The sequence below is a fragment of the Simochromis diagramma genome, unplaced genomic scaffold (assembly GCF_900408965.1).
Source record: "Simochromis diagramma unplaced genomic scaffold, fSimDia1.1 OVJJ01000274.1, whole genome shotgun sequence".
NCBI lineage: Eukaryota > Metazoa > Chordata > Actinopteri > Cichliformes > Cichlidae > Simochromis > Simochromis diagramma.
Genome location: NW_024387386.1, coordinates 460,909 through 483,399, shown reverse-complemented (window position 1 = coordinate 483,399; position 22,491 = coordinate 460,909). Strand labels below are relative to the sequence as shown.

Here is a 22,491-nt window from a genome sequence, read left to right as displayed (position 1 = left end):
GTCGCATGAATAAGCTGAACTCAGTTCTGCTCAATACTAATTTGTTCTCATTATAAGTGTATTGGTGCAGCCCTCCACAACAGTCCCAGTTTTTCATGTAACCAATTGGGAAAATGAGTTGCCCACCAATGAAAGTCATCACCAGTAATGCCCCAAATGTAACCAAAACTCTAACCCAGTGCAAGCAGAATATGTCACTTTTTTTTACAAAATGTAAATTGTTCTCTGAAGTTATACTTCAGATCAAACTGCACTGAGAAATACAGAAATCTGTTTTTCTTATTGTTGCTTTGCTTCAGTTTTTAAGGTTCACTGAGTTTGACATTGAAACGCTGATTTTACATTATACCCATATTTTGAAGACTGGATGTTTCCTGTGCTTACCTTAAGCTGAGGTTAGTTTAGTTTAGCTGAGGTTAAAAGATGGGCTTGTAAAACTTTGTCTCATTACAACTTTCTAACTTGCCAGCGACACTTTATAAGGTTACACATCTCACTGGTGTTACAACACACACAAAATTAATTTTCAAACAAGCAGGCTGCTTCTTGTGTCCAGTAGGTGCTTTGTTTTTTTTGTGACAAACGTTTTTGTATCCATAGATGCTGAAGTTTTGAATGAGGATGTCTTGGGGAAAGCAGTTTTTTTTTCTTTTGTTTTTATTTTTAAAAGGGGAAATGACCCGCAAACCTAATGAGAACTGATTTAAACAAGCAAACTAATTTAAGATAAACCAAACTTTTCACTTGAAGTACACGGTTAATTGAGCGCAGTAAGATTTTTTTTTTCCACTGACGCACGTTGTTGATTTGCCATGAATGCCACATCAGCAGCATCTGCTTTTTATTAGCATTAGCGCACAATGATACAATTATGATTCATACTCCTCCTCTAACAGTGTCCATACATTATACATCATGCTTAGTCTTGGGTTTTTCTGCTATTTTAAGAAGAAAAAGAAATGTTTTACTACGGTTTATTTATGTTTATTATCCCTTTTTTATCTAAAGGCATATAACTGGACGTTAGTAACCAATGAAATAAAATATAAAAATAGCATTTCTGTGGGAAATGTTTGCTTTGCTGTGTCATTATGGACAAGAAAGTGAAATCTGAGTGTAACAGAGTTATTTTGTGAATAGTAAATATAAAGTGTGCATGGACAAAAGTAACCAATAGGCGGTACTGTGCACTGTGCCATTCTTCATGGAGCTTTCTCCATCTCCAGCCCTGAGGACAACACCGTATCTCTGCCTTGGTTTGCTCCCTAATTGACCTAAATACAGCATCTCTGCGGTCCCTCAAGGCAGACTATCGCACAGCCCACACGAGAGCATACAAACTACGAGACCGTGTCCGGGTATTTCCTGGAGTAATTCCTCTTCGCCTTTTGCCCTCAGCTCAAACCCGAAACGAATTTGCTTTGTGTATCTCTCGCAACTGTAGCAGGCTGTCCTCACATGGACTGCGTCGGGATGGTCTGCGCGCAGAAGACTCGTCTGGCCCGAGATAAGACGCCTTCCCAGGAATGACAGTATAAAATTTACGTCTGGTGGATTTTAAAAGGATTTTTTTTGTAACGGGCGGAGTCATAAAGTCAGCATGCTGGATGATAAAACACCGAGACTGAAATCCGGTCCTCCATCAAGAGGTTCATCTTTTTACATTGAGAATTTGCTGGGAACTACAGGAAGACGTTCTTCAGCCGAGGAGCGAGCGGAGACTCCGAGCTTCAAACTTACTGGTCACGACCCGGGGATGTGTCCGGGTCTGGAAACGAGACGTCTGAGCGACACTGACAGATCGGACGGGAGCGGAACATTTGCAAACACAGCGAATGGCTGCTCGAGAAGTGAGTTTGCTCCTGACCGTCCTTTTCGTCCCATCGAAAAGGTTACTGAAAATAACAAATGTTCGTTTTTGTTTCGACGATTTGTTCCTTGTTTGTCGCTTACAAGAGTCGGGTTAAAATATATAACTCATTTTATTATTAATAAACAAACATCACACAAACCCCCACATCTAACATTTATGATTTATGCATCTCACTTTGGGGTCTCAATGGGGCAAAAGTGGACATGACACATGGTCAGGGTTCACTCTCCGATTATCAGCCGTGTAGAAGCCAACAGGATTTGGCATCCACACAACGATCTCACAACGATCTCCCTCTTGTTCTTTAAATAGACCCGCAGCGAAGAGCTGATGCGTATTTATAATCTTGGAGAGGACAGACAGCATGAATGCGAGCAATTCCCCGCTGTGCACAAATCTGACAGTGTGTAGGATGATTTAAAGTAACTTTTTTTTTTCTTTTTTCACGACATCCTTTGCAGGGCTTCTTTGCAAAACCAGCCGCTCGCGCGAACACGTAGACCCCGTGCTAAACAGCGAACGGGATTCCCCAACTTTACCTGGAAAGGCGGAGGAGAATGACAAGGAAGAGGAAGACACGCGCTCCTCTTGCGTCTCTCTAGGGGACAGCTGTGACACAGGTGAGCTCAAAGTACACGTAATTCATTAAAAACGACACACAAAAAATCCCAAATAATGTCTTGTGCTCTGCTATAAGCACGCATGCGCCGTTCTAGTACACAATCACTCAAGCGGAATTTTTTTTTTTTATTTTAAAAAAGCAGCATTTGCAGAGCTTCTTGGTTAGGTGCATTTTCTTTCCGATAAGGTGCATTGACAGCAGCAGTGACCCAAGTTTTCAAAAGTTCGCATTAGAGAGCAGGGGTGCAGTTAGCATTTCTTGGGTCTGAGGGCCATACCCTGCTCTGCCTGTTACAGCAGAAGTGGGCAACATGTTTTATTTGATTTGATTTTTATTTTGTTGTAGAAATTAGATAAAAGCAAAGGACGATACATTTAGTAACTGAATGGAGACATTACATAACGGGTTAAAGTAAAAATATTAAACTTTATATCTAAATGCTATATGAACATTAAATTAGCTTAAATATTGCAAATTGCTTAATAGCACCACATAGTTCATTGCATTGCATAGCAGTACTGCCTATTTGGAGATATTCACCTGGAGACTTGTTAGCATGAATTTGATCAATTAACAGCTACATGGTCTGTAAATGCAACACTAGAAATATATATAAAATTTTTACTGCTGTTAAGAAACTTTTAAATGAAGACACTGCTTCTTCTTGGCCTCAGGTGACATCACAGTGGTGCGAAAGAAGAAGACGCGCACTGTGTTCAGCCGAAGCCAGGTGTTCCAGCTGGAGTCCACCTTCGACCTGAAGCGTTACCTGAGCAGCTCGGAGCGAGCTGGGCTGGCTGCGTCGCTGCAGCTCACCGAGACCCAAGTAAAGATCTGGTTCCAAAATCGCAGGAACAAGTGGAAACGGCAGATCACGGCAGATATAGAAGCCAGCAGCACCACTGCACCGTACGCCGCCCAGAGGGTGGTTAGAGTTCCCGTGTTGTATCGCGAGAGCGTCACTACCCCGCTGACACTGACAAACCTGCCCCACGTGTCACATCCAGTAGTTGGCTTCTCTAACTCTGTTAACTATCCGCTGTCTGGCCACTTCACCCATCCGGTGTCATTCATAACGCCACAGATGACCGGGCTGGTGTGACTTAAAGAGTGGAAGAGATCTCGTATACCTGTGACTCACATGAATCAAATAATGATGCTGCAAAATGTTCATGTTAGAATATTCAGTAAAGTTAATCCCTGCAGTGCACTGAGCATTGTCATCCTCTGTTGAAATGTTTCCTTTGGATGTTTTCTGGAAGTACATTTAGATCAAGGTGCCCGTTTCAGCATTAAACTTCCTCATCATTAGCAGAACCTTTATCAATTTATTGTAAGCAAGGTCATTTTTTAAGATTTAGTACCAAATTTAGCACTACCAGGAATAAATTAGTATTACAAGAAATATGGAAATTGTGATGGATATTTTTGGACCATTCAAGCTGCCCACCATCCTCCTTTGTGCTTTACTGAGGACATTTCACACACATAGTCACACAGTTTCCAACTAAAGCTTTATTTTGCGATGATTTCTGTCACTGGAAAATATAGGGGTCCACGTACTTGGAAGAGTCAATATGTTTATGGCGTGTAAAGCGATGTAAAAAAAATTAAAACAAAGAAAAAGATACTTTGGGAATTCATTAATTTGTAAATGTATAAGAAAAATCTGGAAATGAAAACACAAATTACTGTAAACAATCAGGTTACACATAGAAAAATCATCTGAGGACAAAAAACAGGACCAAAAGTTCATTTTTGTATATTTTTTTCTATACTTTATGCTTTCAACTTGTATTCACATGCTACAGAAAAAGTTTTTCTTTGCACTGCTGAGTTTCCCATCACACTCATCTTCTCACGTGGCTTTAGACTGTTGAATCCTTTCTGAAATTTGAACCCACACACGTGACCTATGAGTACTAAAATGTAGCTCATTTATGAAATAAAAGCCAGTATGGTGTTTGTGATATTGTGACTTTTGATAGCTGTTAGCAGGGGTAGGCTATTAGCAACACTGATTGACTGACACTTTTGTTTTTTGTTGTTAATTTAAGATGATTTTAATACAGAGTTTTGTACACTTCTATGTTCACATGCGAATAAAATTTTATGCACAAGGCGTTTCGTGGTTTCTTTCCTGTTTCTTGGTCATCAGCTGTTTATTTGGCATCTTTATTTGGAATTTAGGTTGTATGTGGGTTTCAAAATGTAAAAAAACCCAACTTATATATGCCCAAGGGGCAATTAAGAAAGAAAAGGGCATCACATGAGATGAATAGTTTTTGATAGTGTGAGTAACATTTTCAAAGAAAATAAAAAAGAACAATGAGGTTAAGCTGAGATATGCAATGTTGGAGGCGAGATTAGAACAGCTTATTGTGTTAAACTTGGCTATGTTATGCGCCCCCTTAACCCATAATTCTCATGCTGCCAGTAGTTAAAATGCTGTCAAAATGACATGTTAATGTTCTTTACAGAGATACTTTAGAAAAGTATTTAGTATCTAAAATAAATAAATACATAAATACGTAAATAAATAAAACAACTGGTAAGGTTTCCAAACTCTTAGTTTTTGCATACTTCCTGGGGAAAGCAGGCTGCAAGAAAGCGCACAAACCTCCAATATGGCAGCCAGACGTAAATCTGCATCCCGCCCTCATCTGCCCCCTCAACCTCGCCAATCAAAAGCTGCTAAACCGCAGTCTTCCGGGTCGTTGATTTACTGCGCACCGGCTCCTCTGTGCTCTAGTGGCAGCCGAGGAGCAATGGTGCTCGGAGCGTCCAGAGACGTCGGTGTTTCGGGTTTCTCGGAGGAGCAAATGAAATGCCGGGGAATATGAGCAAAGAGGATGCCCCCAGTCGGAGCACTTGTTTGACCTTCACAATTGACAACATCCTCAACCTGAGGCCGCAAGAAAGTGGAGATTTGGACTGTTCAAACGGGCAGAAAGACGGTGGATGTAACAATGTTTTGGAGGAGCGATGTGAGGATGTGTGGGACGTCCGAAGGACAGAGGAGACAGGTAACTCTGACGGATATACCCAAATACCATATCTGTAAATTTCATAGAATTAAAGGGAAATTTTAGGCTAATTAATCTGTTTAGAAGCACAACGATAAAGATCAAAATATATATATTTTTTAAAAACGCTCAAAGTTCAAATTATTAGTGCGAAAATGCAGAAGCGCTTACAGGACGCCGGTTTGTGTCTGCTTTACTGGAATGTTGCTCAGCTTGTTCGCAGGTGTTTTTACGTTTGCCTTTACCGCTGCACCAAAGCACATCTTGTCGCTCCGTTCACAGTGAAGCCCAGAGTTCAGCGCGGGGGAAACACACCGCCGCTCACCGCTGGATCCTGTCCGCAAAATGAGTGCAGCGCTGAGGAGCCACAGCAGCAGCACCACCAACAACAGCAGCAGCAGACTGTGGACTCCAAAGCCATGGTAAAGAAGAAAACGCGCACCATCTTCTCCAAGCGACAGATATTTCAGCTCGAGGCGACTTTTGACATGAAGCGCTATCTGAGCAGCTCGGAGAGAGCGTGCCTCGCGAGCTCCCTGCAGCTCACGGAGACCCAGGTGAAAATCTGGTTCCAGAACCGCCGCAACAAGCTCAAGAGACAGCTGTCCACGGACATGGAGGGGCCGCTGGCCGCCGATCACTTTACAGAGGCAGGAAAAAACGTGCAATTACCAACTTTTTACAAAGACAGCAGCGTGCTGGGCGGATGTTTGTTACCCATACCGTTCCCTGTCGTGTACCCGACGGCAAACGCCGCGCCTTACATTTACTTCTCTAACACTGGCAAATACTTTGGCCTCTTTGATGCAGACTGTTGAGTTGTCTCTTGGGTGCGTGGACACTCCGACTTACAGTCAGCCCAAATTTTTTTGCATGATACGTCTGATCCTTTTTTCATTTTTAACTTTTTTTAAATGAGTTGTCAACATTTCAGTTGTTAGTTGTCAACAACTAATTCAACGTGCATGCGCCACTTTTTGGTTTATCACTATTATTATTATTATTATTATTATTATTATTATTATTATTATTATTATTATTGAATTTTATATACAGAGTTTATCATCTTGAATTGTGCATGCGTTCAAATCCTCGGAGCAGTTTTCCTTTGCGCAGTAATGTCATCTGAAAGAATGTACCATACGTTAAACTCCTGATGCTGCATCAGCCTTACTACCCTGCAATAATACTTTATGTTTGTGTGTGTTCATTGTTTTTCCTGTGGAGCAACACTTGGTTTGTATTTATATGGCCTTATCATTGTTAATTTTTTTTTTAAAAACAACTTTTATCTTTTGTTTTCACTTTTATAAGACTGTTAAACTGTGAAGACGGTTATTCTACGACGATCATATTTTGCAATAAAACGTGTAACATTTGCAGTTTTAAATGTGTGTTGACTTGTATCAGGAACAGCAACAAAAAAAACCCCCAAAACAAACAACAACAAAAAACCAACAGATAACACCAAAACACGCCCAGGTTGCATTTTTAATAATCCTTTATTTATTTATTAACTCATACTCCTACTTTTCCTTTCACTTTGTAAGAGTCATTTCGCATTATTTATTCAGCGTTAGATCGTATTTAAAGATTATAGTAGATTGTCAGGACTTTATCACTGCAGGGAGAAAAATAAAGTTCAATAACGGAGAGCTGAGAAATCCGGGGCACACTATTTGCTTTACAGTGAACGAATTGTAAATTTAGTAGTTAAACCAACTTATGATTATACATTTTGAACCGAATTAACTAATGTACCACAAAAAAAGAAAAGAAAAGAATCGTCTTTTTTTCTTGCTCATTAAGTAAATTAGCTGGTTAGTGTTTCCTTTTGCTATCCCTAATATTAAAAGCAGAGACCATAAGCTGAATAATGATCACCAGTTATCACCTCTGTGTTGACATGCTGCTAAAAGTATTTTAAAATCTGCAGAAGCTTTACAGTCTCTGTTAGTGCCTTCTTGTGTGTTCATTCCCCCTGTTATACCGCAGAGCTGTCAGGAAGCTCATTTTGTCTCTCAGAAATGTGTTTAAACAGATGACAACTTCTTGGTGTTTAATTAAAAGCTCTGTAACAACTCTCCATTGAAAAATCCAAATCCTAAATATATAAAAAATATTTATATAAATTGAATGATTTATTAGTTAGAAGAAAATTTAAAGTTGTAGAAGCCTGTCAACCTTCAAATAAATTGTCTTAATTTAGACTGATATGCTACAGAAAGTAACCAAGGAAGAGAAGTTTATTTAGAAAGCACTTTCCAGAGACAAAGTTGAACAGTGTTTGACACCAAATATAAATAAATAAATGCCTGTAATAGCTGTAATGCAGATTTTGTAAGTTCTGAAGTTAAGCGATGAATGAATATTATCAAATTCATATTTGAATAAATCACTTTCAGCATAAGACACAGTATTAGTAAATATTACAAATCGCTGAGATGAGTAAAGACCTGTTTCTGGTAAGAATAAGCAACTTTTTCTGTTCAGTTTCAGCACAGATGTGAAAAAAAGAGGCAACAAAAAGAGAATATTCAAAATGCTCACAGAGATATCTTATGTGTTGAGCCTATTTTCTTTCTTTTTATTATTCTGAAATTAATTTACCATCAAATGAAAACACTGAATTAGAAAAAACAATTGCAAACAACGTAAGTAAGCATATAAAAATTGCAGGATTTTTTATTAAACCAAAGAGAAAGAGTTGTTTATTTAAAAAAAAAAAAACTTAAAAAGTTTACTTAGAAAATCTATCTATCTATCTATCTATCTATCTATCTATCTATCTATCTATCTATCTATCTATCTATCTATGTTGAGCCTACAGTGATGTACAGTTAGGTGTGAGTAAGGAACAATCCATTCGTACGGCAAGTTTGACCAAATCCGTGAGTTTTATAAAGTTTTCTTAATTTTGTAACAAAAGTTAAAGATTTTTCTCATACAGAAGATGTAAGTTTATGAATTATGTATTTCATGGGGAAAAAAAAGAGAAAGTTTGTAAGTGAATGAGCAAATCAAAAGACTAAAAAGTGATTATTAGGACTTGGCTCCTGCACAGTTACGCCCTGCAGCACTTGTTGCCGATCAATTTTCCAGCTTGCTGCAGCAACACACATATTTTCAGACCACACGAGTTAATCTGGGCCAAATCCTTTCATAAAAAACAAACACACCACGATTTAGGTGGCCTGGAGTAAGATGCCCCCCTGATATGTTCCCAGTGCATCCAGAATGTTATAATGCCACATAATACCGCCACAGACTGTAAAGTTCAACAAGAAAGAAGCTCTTTTTATTCTTTACAACGGAGAAAGAAAGATTTATTTTTTAAGTCTTGAGCATTTGCTTAACTTTTTTGGGAGGTTTATAAGTGACAAGCAGTGGCTCCACTATCTGTACAGCAGAGCAAAGCATCTGTGCATAAACAGTGAGAGAAATGTGTGTTTAGGTAGACTTGCATCACTGCTTCTAGAGAGATTTTTCCTAAAGGGTCCAGCAAGCTGCACTTACTCACCGTTTCCGGGTCACTTCCCCCTTCAGAGATGGAGCCTCTTGCTGCTTTCTCCCTGTCACAGCCATTCAAGGCCCCATCGCTGTTAACCTGTTCATTCACCCTTTTAGTCTGCCTGCAAATCTGCTGTTTTCTCTGCTAAATTCCTGTCTACGATTACTGTGTATGTTGAGTTGTACTGTAGCTCATAATTGTTGCTCTGATGTCAAGTTAAAGTACCCAAATGCACCTTTGTGTATTTAAACTAAAGTAAAGATGTAACTGCTTGTGTAAAATGCATTCACTACACTGCAATTTTATAATTTCCTTTATAATTTAAATTCTTAACATATTTAGAAGTGAGAGTGAAAAAATGCTTCTCAGATTCCACACAGTTGGATTTAATTTAGCAACTAACCAGCTATTAAGAACATTTTATAATATATAATAATATATCTCAGGCAACTTTTACAGAGATCCCGTAATCTGAATAATTAAGGATATATGCAATGATATGGCAGTGCAGTCAGTATACAGTAAACTTTTATGTTAATGAAATAAAGAAGAGATTTTAAACATGGAAGAATTCCCCTTTAAAAGTTAAAAAGAGCAAAAAAAACCTCACAAAAACTGTAAGCTTTCTAAATTTTTTATGCAATATTAAACCTCACGTCAGAGTGTATTTTTTTTTAAAACAGATTGATAGACACCTTTACTTTTAAATGAATCACACAATGAAAATTAAACGTGGTGATATTCCACCCACGGCTCCACTTTACTGTATGTCAAACCAAGTGTTAGCCCTAAAATGAGGGAATACAGATGGTGTTACTCGTGTGTTTAGAAATGAGTATATAGAGTTTGTAGATTAGCTCAACAGAAAGCTAAGTGTTCACCAAGTTTAGTTTGAATCAAAAAGCTCAGAGTTTCAACAGCAAATGCACAACTGTGCAGTGCTAAACTTTAGATGAGATATTCCATAATTTTAATTATATGTCTACGGTCTCGATTTAAAAATCCAACATAAATCAAAGGTACATTTTCACATATGATGGAAAACATTAGTTTCTGTGTGCTTCTTATGTGATTAAATCAAAACAAAGGCTTATTTAACTCAGTTGTTTTCGTATAATAATAATAATAGTTTTGTAGTTCTTATCGTTGTGTCTGTGTTTTTCGGTGGTGGATTAACGGTTTTGACTCCGCTTGAATGACAGATTGTGTGCAGGTGTGACCACTGCTTTAGATCAGTGTAAATTTGGGGGTGAAATATGTGGCTGCTATGGTTAAAAATTAGTGAAAGGCACAAATGTCCTCATAAGTATGGTAGCACAGACTTGTTTATGCAGAAGTGCCCGCTTGGCGTGTCTTCGTGCGTATCTGAGAGATGGGTGTGTGGGTGGTGGTGTCGGTGGTGGGGGGATCGGGTGGGGTTTACAGTCGCCAGACTTCCTGACTCTCCCACTGTCGGACACTTGTGAGCGCAGTGTTGGCTCTTTGTGTCTCAGCACTCTGCTCTGCAACCACAAGGTTCAAATGACCCCACCGGCTGCACGCAGTCTGCCCTGAGCCCTGAGACGAAACCCCACAGCCTCGCCTGTCAGAAGTGAAAAGAAAAAACCCCACTCAAATCTCAAAGTGATCACAAAGAACGACAAAGTTAAGACTCCATATGCACACACTTAAGAGCTATCAATGACTGGCGAGCATTGGCGGGTACTCTAATACATGCGATTGACTAACTGCCAACAGTGGCAACAAAGACTGTTTTTCGATAAAGAAGCAGAGCTGCGAGTTTGGTAGAGTTACCCAGGGCTGATGTGCACCTCAAGGCCTTCTTGAGCTGTCAGCACATTTCTCCAGTGTGACCATCAGTAACCCGCACAGCACATGGTTTCAATTCTGTGCTAAATCTATGAATGCCGAGTGCTATTGTTTGAAATCCTTGATCGTGAATTGCAAGTGATCATGTGGTTCCAGAGGATGATTGTGGTGGAAGTTTCTCTCATGCCATCTAGCATGCAAATCTGGAGATGTGACCCGACTGCTATGGCTTCATTTTACCATCAGCGCTGCTTTTAAACAAGCCTATTACATTTGTTAGAGTCATTTTAAATCACATCCAAAGCACAGAAAGAGTAGATGACGACCAAAGTTTGTACAGACTGTGATCATATTAGCACTATCCTTTTCTTCAATGTGTGTTAGCTGAATGATCATCATCTTTTTCCGCTCTCAGAGAGGACGGCATGTCATATCTGGTTTCATCTTTTTTACACAGAGTGGCAACTTTGATTGAAATTTACATTTCAAACATTTAACATTGTCCTTGTTTGTAACTGGACCCAAATGCCCCAAATAGTTGTTTGATACTGTAGGCCTGGTATTGAGCCATCAGTGGCCTCACTGTGTTGAAAAACAGGCCTCTTGCAGTCAGCATTCTTTGTGCATTCTCAGATGGGATTTATAATGACTACTAATTATGTTAAAGCTGCCTTAAGATAAACTAGATCTGATGAAACCACTAACTGTGATAGCTGAGTTTAATTTGTAAAATAAATAAATAAATACTACCTGAATGTCGACTTTAGGCTGACAGTTACAGCTTCCTTTAATGGCAACTCTACAGAGGTGAATATATAACAAACCTGTTTCAATTTTAAGGGCATAACCACTTATGATTGTTGGGTGAGAGGCTTCTCATCTTGTGCCACAATCAGTTGTGCTAAAATACTCACTGGGCTCAGTTTCTTAGATATTGTTTTAAGCCTCCTGACCAATGTTAGCATCCACGTTTCACAGTCAATCAAAGCTGGAGGCAGTGATGATCAGGCACAACTTTGTGCACTTCAACATGTGCGTACATGTGTTGTTCGTGACACATGGAACAAATGAAGATGGAAAAAGTAACACTGCGTTTGCAGAGGGGATAGTGAATCTGAAAATCCAAAAGAGTTGAGATTTATAATAAATGTTTTTCAAAAACATAATTATGTATGTGTGTATGTGCAAAAAGACTGGCCAACCTGTTAAGGAGGACACAGGGCACATACACATGTATACATGTATAAATATACAAAGGCTATGATCAGTGTAGTAAGATAAGATATAAATAGGTGCAGTGATATACCGTAACATGGAAATACAGTATATAAGGCAAAAACAGACTTTTGCACAATTCTAATAAGCTTGAAAGTCAATATTTGGTATGAGCAGAGATGGGCAGTAATGTGTTAAAAGTAACGATTTACTGTAATCCCATTACTTTTTTCAAGTAATGAGCGAAGTAAGGGATTACTATTGAAAAAAACGTACTTAGATTACTGTTACTTTCCCGTACGCACGCTGCGTTGCTGCGTTTCTAAACCATTACTAAACAATGACGTGTGAGCATGCTACGTCCGAGCAGCAACAGATGTAGACCAACAATGGATAATATGGAGTGCGGGAGAGTACAACCATAAAGCTCGGAAGTACTGACATTGCTTTGAGACTCCGTAAAAAGTGCCAAAAACATTAGCGTCCGCTGTACACTCATCATGGGAAGAAAACTTCTTTCTACAGCGAAAAATTAAACTTCAAATTTGAGCAAGCACCGAGCACGCTGGCACGTGAATGTGAAATTCACAGAGAAACCCCCAGATCCCCCCACTGACCTGACCGCTGCGGCAAACCTCCACCAACCCCACTCCTGCTAAACAGGTGAAAATAGATTTAAGAGCAACAGGGCTTAACACTGCTGAATCTTTGATTTTATTTATTTTTTGTTGTGTTTTCTTTCACTAGTCTTCGGGAATAGTTTTCTAGGCTTCTTGAAGGACATTCAAAGTTCTTCTTTGAAAGTTGACTGCCTTTTGTACCCTTCTCTGTCATGATGATCACACTCTGCTTCAATACAGTTGAGGTCTGGGCTCTGGGGAGGCCAATCCATGACTGACATACAGCATTTCCTACAACACCAAAGTAATTAAGCAACATCCATCCATTGTCTTCCGCTTAAACTTTTCTGGGTATTGTGGTAGCCTATCACAGCTGCCATAGATTGAGAGGCTGGGTACACCCTGGACAGATCACCATTCTATTAGTCTCCATCATGTTTTACAGATGGATGTAGACACTCACTGTTGTACTTTTCTTCTGACCTCCTCTGTAGATATTGGCAGTGATTCAAGCTAAGAATTTCGTTCAAGAAACCTGGTGTGTGGGAGGAAGATGTTGCAACAGTTTGAAAATATGAGATTTTCTGGAAAAAACACTGCGATTTCTTTGTTTCAGGTTTGACTTCTCCTCTACACCAGTACCTGTCTATCCAGGAGAGTACTTCACCGAGTACTTCCACTCTCAGTGCTTTTATAAATGGTATAGAGCTGTGGTGATGTTACTGTGCACAACATGTACAATGTGATCGTATAATATGCCTCTTAATGTGCTATTGAAGACATTGTTACCAGTAATTATATTTATCTATCAAATTAAATCAATCAAATCTTTATTTTGAAAACTTGAGTAAGAAATGTTAAAACACACACAAAAAAAATAAGCACCAGATCATTGAAAGCCATCATATTTACATGTAAAAGGAACAAAAATGGATATGATCCATTTTTATATATCAGTTATAATCTAATAAAGAGAGGATTTTTTTTTTTTATCAAGTTCACCAGCTTCTCATGGAAACTTGGCCAGGACCTTTTGATGTATAATTGAATGCACCAGGTCAGTTTTAAATATGCAATGTAAAAACTGTAAAATTTACAGGTAACAAAGCAGTTTTGGCTTACAAGGGCAAGAACAACAATTATAAAGTGCACGTATGATCTTCCTCAGAGAGTGGTTTGTTCAAAGGACTCAGTGACGTTGCACTTTACAACATAAACAACATCTCATTCATTATGACTTGTAATTTGATAGCGACCTGTGGGATCTGGATCCTCCTCCAGGCTTTCAGAGGGCTTATTGATCCATTAATTTCGTCGACTTTAGTGGTCTGCAGTGACAGAGTGCCTCTGTAAATTGAATGGGGGCTGAGGGATTACAATGACCGTATCTGATGAAAAGGTCTCACGCGAGTGCCAGCGACATAAATAAAGCCAAAGGTCATATCTCTCTCTCTCTCTCAGGAACTGCTATACTGTGTCAAAGAGCATCTTCAGATCCCCTCTGGTGGCAAATATGTCACAGCAGTGGAGAGCAGCCAGCAAGTGTTGGCATATGCTCTTCACACTTTGGAAAGGCTGGACGCACAGTGGGGGGGGGGGGGGGGGGGGGGTAGTGGAGTGGAGGTCAAGGCGTTGTAGAGCAACCTACATTTCTATTTACGTTTGTATTTGTTGCTTTGATTTAAGATCAATGTCCCGAAACATCTGTTGCTACACGTGAAACTACTGATAGTGTCATTTGTTTTAAATGATTCTGAACATTTTACTCTGCGTCATATTTGGCTCGGTTGATGTTACCAGTGAGTCATCTGCACATATTTTTTCTAAGGAATTATTTTTTCTGTAACTTCAGGATTTTAAATAGCTTCTGCAGAGCTGCTCTAGAGCTTTTTATTGTACCTCACAGTCTTCATCGGTAAAAGTTGCCTTTTTCTCCTGAGTACTTAAAAGACAATAAAGACTGTTGATACAAGTAATCCAAGATAGTTTTGTAAACTATTGTTAGATATTGGATGTGCTTATCTGTTTGGGAACTGCTTAAAGAAACTGCTAAAATCTCACAGATTTCTGAGAGATTTCAGAAGATTGGTAAGATTTAAAATGTATCATACTGAATGCAAAATCTTAACCTGAAAGAACGGTAGGTTATTTTATTTTGAAACTCAGAGAAGTATTTAAAAAAGCAAAACCGCCAAGTCAAAATTTTAATCAAGTATTGTTCCTGAAAGAGGAAAAAAAAAGACACGTTTTCCACTGTTTTACTGTGTAAAAACTGGTAAAAACGGAATAACAGTTTTTTTATTCCTTAGTGGTTGTAAAGAAACACGAGTCTGATGCTTGCTCCACCGTGCTTTATAATTGGGATAAATGGGGATATTTTGAGCATCCAGGTGGTCTTTTGCATGCTTGCCATGTGCTGCAATGAAGTACTGCTGATCGTGAAATGCATTTCTGTAACCTGCGTGACTTTACATATCTCTACAGCTCATTTTCTAAGGTCCTGTGAAGGTTGTTGGAATAAAAATTCACACCAACCAGACTTTCCTTTCATCACCTGAACTTCTAATCTCTGATCTCCTTGATAGAAACACCTGATTCTAAAACTGTATAATACCACATCTACTTTGTCTTCTCTCAGCAGGACAGATACCCATGGACCAAACCAGCATTAAGGAAAACATGTCTCCTGAGACATGAGGCCATATTGTCCTTCTTTTTTGCTGTGATATCCGTCTGTGTATGACAACAGGTCATGCCTTTGTGACCTCTGAGATGAAAAGCCTTGACCTTTAAGGGCACTGGTCTAGCCTGTCAGCCTGACCCAGGATCAGATTACTGCTGAACAGGATCCATAAGCAGTGACCAAAGCAAAAGCACCATTCAGACAGAGAGATAGAGAGAGTGGTTATGAAATCATTTAGTAAGTAGAATATAAAGAAAATATGATGTCCCAGTGACAGAGTCTACCAGTGTATGAAGCTGTCCCTGTCATAAAGATGCGAGTACATGCTCTGAACAAAAGACACTCTGAAATCAATAATACAAGTTGGAGGAAACAGATACTTGAGACTAATGGACATTGGAAATTGCTGCTGATGGGTGCAAAGGGATGAAATTCATATTGATACGGACATCACAGGCCAGTGGGCTCCAAGGGGGTGAGAGGAGGTCACAGTTTGCTCTGATAGCCTACCCCCTCTTAATGGAAGCCTATCGACTGAATTGGAAAGAAGCTACAGTGACTAACATGAAACAGGGAGGCAGAGAGTCTGTGAATTCTCGCCCTGAAACAAATGTGTCTGTATGGGTGCTTATACATGTGCATCTTTTATGTGTGTGATATCAGTTTCTTAGCAGTCCTGAGAGATTCTTTTCTAATCGATAGCTAGTTATTAATTCAATAACACCTTCTGCTGTTAAAGACTAGAATCGTGCACATGTGAAATGTGGAATAAAAACTGATATTCATTTTTTTTTAATTCTCTGAGCTTTGCAGATATTGGTGTGCTGTTTTCACAATGATTTCTCCCCTAAGTATGTCACAGCTGTGGTGTCGAGACTTGGCATCAATCAGAATGAAGGCAAAAAGAAACGGAGGATCTAAATGTAAAAATAATAATGCCAAGCCTTTTTACTATCAGTAGGAACCTCCAGAGACTCCATTATATCATATTATCACCATTCTTCACTCCTGAGGCACCATTATTGCAATTTGTGCTGAGTTTTGCATTAACACATATTGTGATTTATCTTCTTTTTCAACTGCAGATTATTTATCCAAAGGTACACTTTGTCAATATCTGGTTTGTTTCTAATAAAATAAAGATCTCCATCTGTTTGTCTCATATCATTTGTTTTTTCTTTGCTGCAAAAAAGGACTTTTAATCAGACAGACTGACCAACACTGTCATTAAAACCTGTCATAAATGTTGCATGCACCTGATAGACCGAGCTTACCGGAAAAACAAATAGCATTTATAGTTATTATTCTTTCATGAGCCATTCATTACCTAAAAACATGTCAAACTTATGTAATCACAGCCTATTTTGACCAAAGGTTGGAAATCAGCGACATCACTAACTCCCAGTGTCAGAAAAAAGAAATAGCAATCTGATGAAACAAATATCTGCGATGTGCACATATATCCAAAGTGCTGACTCAACAGATGACAGTGGTGTCAAAGTGACAATTAATTGACAGCTGGTGTATTTCCTGTTGATTTACCCGTCTCTTCCAGGCAATTGGCAACAGGATGATAACCTGACCTACATCTCTCATGCCAAAAATATAATAATCTGCACTGCAACCGTTATGCCTCCATCTAAATTAGCAGCATGTGCTCCCACTCGACTCTCCCTCAGGCCTGAGCAGCTGCGCTTCGCTCAGCTCATCCAGTGTGACAGCTCAAAATCACAAGTGCAACCGCCCAGTTATGGAAATTCATCATCTGTAAACACACAATATCACTGAGCAATCAGTGACTAAGTGGAACACAAGTCGAGCTGCAGTTGTGAAAAGGACAACTACTCCCCAAACAGAGATCATTGGATTGTGGGCTAATAGCCTGAATGGCAGCCTGCCAGGTAGAGGCACCTGCGGCTCTTTAACAGCCTGTGTCATCACTACAGTTAAACCATTAAACATGGCTTCAGAGTACCAAAGTGCCATTATCTAAAAGCTGCTGAAACAACTGTTACACTCAAAGGCCCAAATGCAGTTTTTACTGGAGGAGCCAAAGCAATATGAGACCGTTGCAGCATTACATTGAGTGTGGAAAAACTGCAGGATGCTATTTCTGTTGTCACCCACACTTTCACAAGATACGTTAAGTCACATGAATCTAAGTCAACACCATCTCAATATTTAATTAATTTAACCAAAAAATTGTGTAAAAATCACTTAAATCATTTAAAACTTAAAAACCAGCGATCACATATCCTAAACTGTCTTTTCACATTCCTTTACTCTCCTTTTAGCTCTGTTTTGGTCTCCACCACAACAAAGATCCCTTCAGTTGTTTTATTATATTTTAGAGCTATGTACTAATATGCTTACTACTTGCTAATGGAAACAATGCAGATGAGTTCAGGAGAAGGGAATCAAACAGCAGAGTGGAGTAAAAGCAAACGTCATAAACAAAGTTCTGTACAATTGCTTAAATGCTTAAATGGGATGGTGTAAACAGCACAGCTCGTCCCCAGTTTGAACAATATTAGTGGTTCTTTTCATACAGTAACACGTCAGTAACACATACAGTATAATCTACTCATTCAGTTTAAAAGAGTAAAAGTGAAAATGCAGCTTTAAATGACTGGATGAACAGTTGTAGAATAAGCTCAGACAGTCTCAGAGGTGGGGTATTGAAAGAACATGTTGCATTTGGTTTATCGTAAAATAGAAGTTGTATATTTTAGGAGGCAGTGCTGATTATCTTTGCTTTAACTTAATGTGGATTTTATGGTTTTTAAATGCTAAAAGCATCTTCGTTAGAGAAAAGGTTTAAACAAATGACTTTGTTGTGACACAGACATGCTAAATCTGCCACACAATGATGACTATTTTCGGAGTCACATTACTCCACTTGATCTCTAAGAAGGGATTTTTGAAACAGCGGCAGTCACGCCAAAGCTGAACATTGATACCGCCGCAGAGCTCTGACCTGTTCACCAGCTCTTTGGCCTTCGGTGGACTCCCAAGTGAAACACAATTTGTAACAGTCCAGCTATTTCTGCTCAAACCATTCGTCCGAAACTAATTCAGTGACTCAGTGATAAGCAGATACAGATGGTGCAACAACACTAAGTGTTCAGTTAATAACTGCATGACTGACAGTCACCTATCTGGATATGCAGCTTTTCAAAAGAGACTGCCTCTACTGAAATAATTATTATTATGATAGTGTCAAGAAGTCACAATCTCAGCCCAAAAAAGATATTATAACATCTTTTATAAAAAAGATTTTATCAGGCAATCTGCTCAAAACTGTGATCAAGGCTTACAGATCCTCTCTGCGGCAGATTTCAATCGAGCATCGCGACAGCCACCTGAGGTTAAAATCTCATCATCATAAACTGATCCTCAAAAGACCCTCACACATCCCATCATCTGCAATTCAAACTACTATTAACGGAGCTGTCGACATTACTCATCAGCTGAAATGAATGATTTGCTGCTGGGGCCGCAGTTCACAGCCACTTCAGTCTGTCAACAAATGTCTGCATCACTTCAGCTGTCTGTCAGAAAGCGCTAAACGTCATGTACACTCTACTAAACATTTCACTATTTGTTAATCTGTTTTTAGCAAATACTGAAGGTGTTTCTGTCTCTGCATGTGTTTAATTTATTTATTTCTTTATTTAATTTATTTTCTTTTATCAGAGATTCTCTTTCTACAGAAAAATTGGGACAAAATCACTTTTCATATTGCTGCATAATATATCTGTACAGACAAATGTACAAATGTATTGGAGCATGAGCCATGTCAGAGAATCGTATGTGATTTGTGAATACAGTTGAATATTGTAAATGCTGATCCCTTTGAGGAAAGAATATTTACACCGAGCATCTGTAAAATCTCACGGCATTGTTTTAGGGTTTTGTCTTGCACTGTGCAGTGCAAAGACAACCATTTCTCATAGAAAAGAAAGACAAATAACAAATAAATGAATTCGGGACACATGGGGGAATATGAAGATTGGTTTGTAGTATTCAAATGTTCCAAAGTAATCTGTTACTCTAATCACTTTATATTTTTCAGTAACACATTACTCCACTAAAATCAGTAATTACATTACATGTACAGGTATGTTTTTACTTCAAATGCAAAGGTTCTTCGATTATCTGCACAAAGAGCTGATATGAAGAAAAAAACATTGTCTTTTTCTTACACTTGTGCTAAGATCATCTGACTTCAGTTGCTGGTGGTAGAGCAGTCAATAGCTTTTTGAGGAGTGCAGACATCAACGCATCTACACATTAATTTTATCGCATTATTGGACAAGAGCGTGAACAGGACAGAAACAACTAGCTGCACAGACAACATACATGCTAACACAAAGCTAGTGAAAAAGTGAGTGAACGCTGACCCCCAGCCCAGCAGCCAGAGCCTGAACTTCCTCAAGGAACAAAAGCAGTGATGTGGCAGCTTTGTGTTTATATGTAAAAACTGTAAAAAGAAAGATCTTTTGTGTCCTCGTTAGGATGTGGAACTGCAGCCTGTGGTTTATATTAATAACTGATAAGTATCTGCAAAGGCATTTCAGGCCGTATTATGCATAACACCAAAGTAATGTTGTATAATGATTCGCTTTCTTCGGTGAGTAATTAGGAAAAAGTAATAAGTAATTTGTAATACATTACTTTTATAATAATGAGTGAAATGCTGTTTAAATACATGTACTGTTTATAGAGATTAGAGTACTAAAATGACAATATAATGGGAAAGAAAAAGCTGACATAATTATACTGTAAAGCTCATATTCTGTACAGCACAGACCTGTTATTACTCATAGTAATGATAGTTTGTATTACAGCATTCAAACGTAAAACAAGAGGTTCATGCTAGCTGCCAGTATTTCTGTGTAATTTGACATCTGCATTTGTTACAGTGTCGTTTTCTATAAGTAATGTCTAAGTAGAGAAGTGGGACAGAGTAGGCTACTTCTTTTATTATATGTTAGTGACAGTGACTGAGATTTTTTTCAGCACATGGATCATGGCAGACTACACAACCTGCTTTCTTTCACAAGCAATTCTTCTGAAAAACAACGTAAGCAGTAACTGAAACATGCTACTTCACCCACACAGCTTCATTCCTTTTTGGCTTTTTCATGTTTCCAGGTGCAAACAGCAAAGAAACGAACTCTTAACAGATGCCAGAGAGCTCTATCTACATATTGACCAACATACAGAAAGTGTAATATGCTAATATGCTAATCTTTCTATTGGAAGGTTGTGTCCAAGATGCATTATGACACAATGACCATGACCAATTCTGTCTTTATTATTTAGTAGGATACTTTTTAAACTGAAGGCACTTGTGACAAGCTAAATGGTAATAAATAATCAGCGCAAATTAATAGGGTGTCTTTGGTAAACTCTACCTGCCTGGCAAATCAGACTCTTCAATCTTTTTCTTTCTATTTTGAGGTCTTTAACCTGAGACGGCGATGACATCAGCCTTTTTCTCAGTTGACAAAACTGCATACTATACACTCAGTGCAACTGGTTAACTCAGCTAACGTAATGCATATTTAATTGCAATTTTTTTTAAAAAATGCAGTGCTTTAAAACTCTAAGCAGAGCCCTAATGCTTCCGTAGGAATTAAGAAGGTAAGTAGAAGCCAGGTGCTGCTAATCAAACTTGATCATCAGCAAGTGTGAGCACCTCTGTAAAAGCAGCTGCTCCAAGGCAACAACCCTACCAGGAGTGGATTCCCAGCAAGTTCACCCAAAGGTCACACTGTGGAGTGCTCAGAGAAACTGCAACAAAACCCAACAACTACATCTCAGACTCTACAGGCCTCGGTTAGCATGTTAAATGTTAAAGTTGATGACAGTACAATTAGAAAAAGACTGAACAAGTGAGTCTTTTTTGAAGGGTTCCCAGGGGAGAAAGTCTCTTCTCTATAAAAAGAACAAGGCAGCACAGCTTAGATTTGCAAAATTGCAGCCGAACAAACCACAAGACGTCTGGAGAAATGTTGTTTGGACAGAGGAGACCGACGTGGAGATGTTAGGCTATAATGCACAGCTCCATGTTTGGAGAAAACCAAAAAGCATATCAGCCGAAACCCTTCATACCAGAACATTGATCGAAGGTGATGATTAGGTTTGTTTGTTTGCTTTGCAAACCTGGAAACCTTGCAGTCATTGAGTGGATTGTGAAATCCTCTGTATATCAAAGCACTATACAGCAAATATGAGGTCATATGTTGGACAACTGCAGCTTGGTTAATGTGACAGGGCAATTCTGCAACAGAATAGCAGAAAAGGATGTCCAGCCCTCAGCCTGACTGCTGAGGGACCTTAGAAGAGCTGTTAAAAACAACAGAAACAACACTGTAAAGCACAGCGGGACAAAATTCCTTGATAATATGAACAACATTGTAAATTTAATTACATTATCCAAATTAACAAGTCGATCTCTCATCTTCAGCAGGAATTAAAGTGAAAAACTTCAAAGCCAAAAGAGGCAGTTTTGTACGTTTGCGTGCATGTGTGCTGTTTTGTCAGCAATAGAAAGTGCTCTTTAAACCAGGTGAGAGCTGAGGTGAATGGATAACATCTGTTTGTACTGAAATCAAACAACACTTCACAAATATCTGTGCTTCCCTGCCTTTAGATCCCCTGGTGTCCAAGAGATGATGCAGCTGAGAGAAACAGATGCTTTCAGCCATGTATTATTCAGCACCTTAATTCCACAACCCCACAAAAGTGAAAACACAGAGTTTGTGTTTATTTTATTTATCTGGTAAATCCACAAATAGATAGCTGCAAAATGTTCCTGGTTAAAAATTTATTGTGGGCATCAAACTGTTAGCCTGAAAGGTTTATGACAGTATTAGCTTTTCTTTTTATCAGAAGCAGAACAGTTAGCTGGGTTTGAAGTGGGTGTGTGTGGACGGGTGGGTGGGTGGCCTGGGGGGGATTCTAAATTAAGAGAAAACCTAAAATTAATTATCTATTGTATTCTACTATTTCAGTTGAAGTAACGTGATTGTATTGACTTCAGCTACTGTATTTTCCACACTCTATGGCGCACTTAAAATCCTTTAATTTTCTCAAAAATCAACAGTGCGCCTTATGTATGAAT

At 38.8% G+C, this 22,491-nt stretch overlaps 2 protein-coding genes across 2 annotated transcripts; both read left to right on the top strand.

Annotated features, from left to right (window-relative positions):
• The first annotated feature begins 1,234 nt into the window (after positions 1 to 1,234).
• On the top strand, positions 1,235 to 4,613 carry LOC120720159 (homeobox protein HMX1-like). The gene is made up of 3 exons (XM_040009774.1): positions 1,235 to 1,850; positions 2,335 to 2,493; positions 3,170 to 4,613. The coding sequence occupies exons 1-3, from the start codon at positions 1,601 to 1,603 to the stop codon at positions 3,595 to 3,597; spliced, it is 837 nt and encodes a 278-aa protein (XP_039865708.1). The 5' UTR covers positions 1,235 to 1,600; the 3' UTR covers positions 3,598 to 4,613.
• A 588-nt stretch (positions 4,614 to 5,201) lies between these two features.
• On the top strand, positions 5,202 to 6,911 carry LOC120720160 (homeobox protein HMX3-A-like). Its single transcript, XM_040009775.1, has 2 exons — positions 5,202 to 5,521; positions 5,804 to 6,911. The coding sequence occupies exons 1-2, from the start codon at positions 5,323 to 5,325 to the stop codon at positions 6,337 to 6,339; spliced, it is 735 nt and encodes a 244-aa protein (XP_039865709.1). The 5' UTR covers positions 5,202 to 5,322; the 3' UTR covers positions 6,340 to 6,911.
• The last annotated feature ends 15,580 nt before the right edge of the window (positions 6,912 to 22,491 follow it).

Bases quoted from the DNA above. Each gene is read 5' to 3' on its own strand.
- LOC120720159 (XM_040009774.1), top strand. From the start codon at position 1,601: ATGCTGGATGATAAAACACCGAGACTGAAATCCGGTCCTCCATCAAGA. The intron at 1,851-2,334 runs GTGAGTTTGCTC...CATCCTTTGCAG, and splicing joins AGCGAATGGCTGCTCGAGAA to GGCTTCTTTGCAAAACCAGC. The intron at 2,494-3,169 runs GTGAGCTCAAAG...TCTTGGCCTCAG, and splicing joins AGGGGACAGCTGTGACACAG to GTGACATCACAGTGGTGCGA.
- LOC120720160 (XM_040009775.1), top strand. From the start codon at position 5,323: ATGCCGGGGAATATGAGCAAAGAGGATGCCCCCAGTCGGAGCACTTGT. The intron at 5,522-5,803 runs GTAACTCTGACG...CTCCGTTCACAG, and splicing joins CCGAAGGACAGAGGAGACAG to TGAAGCCCAGAGTTCAGCGC.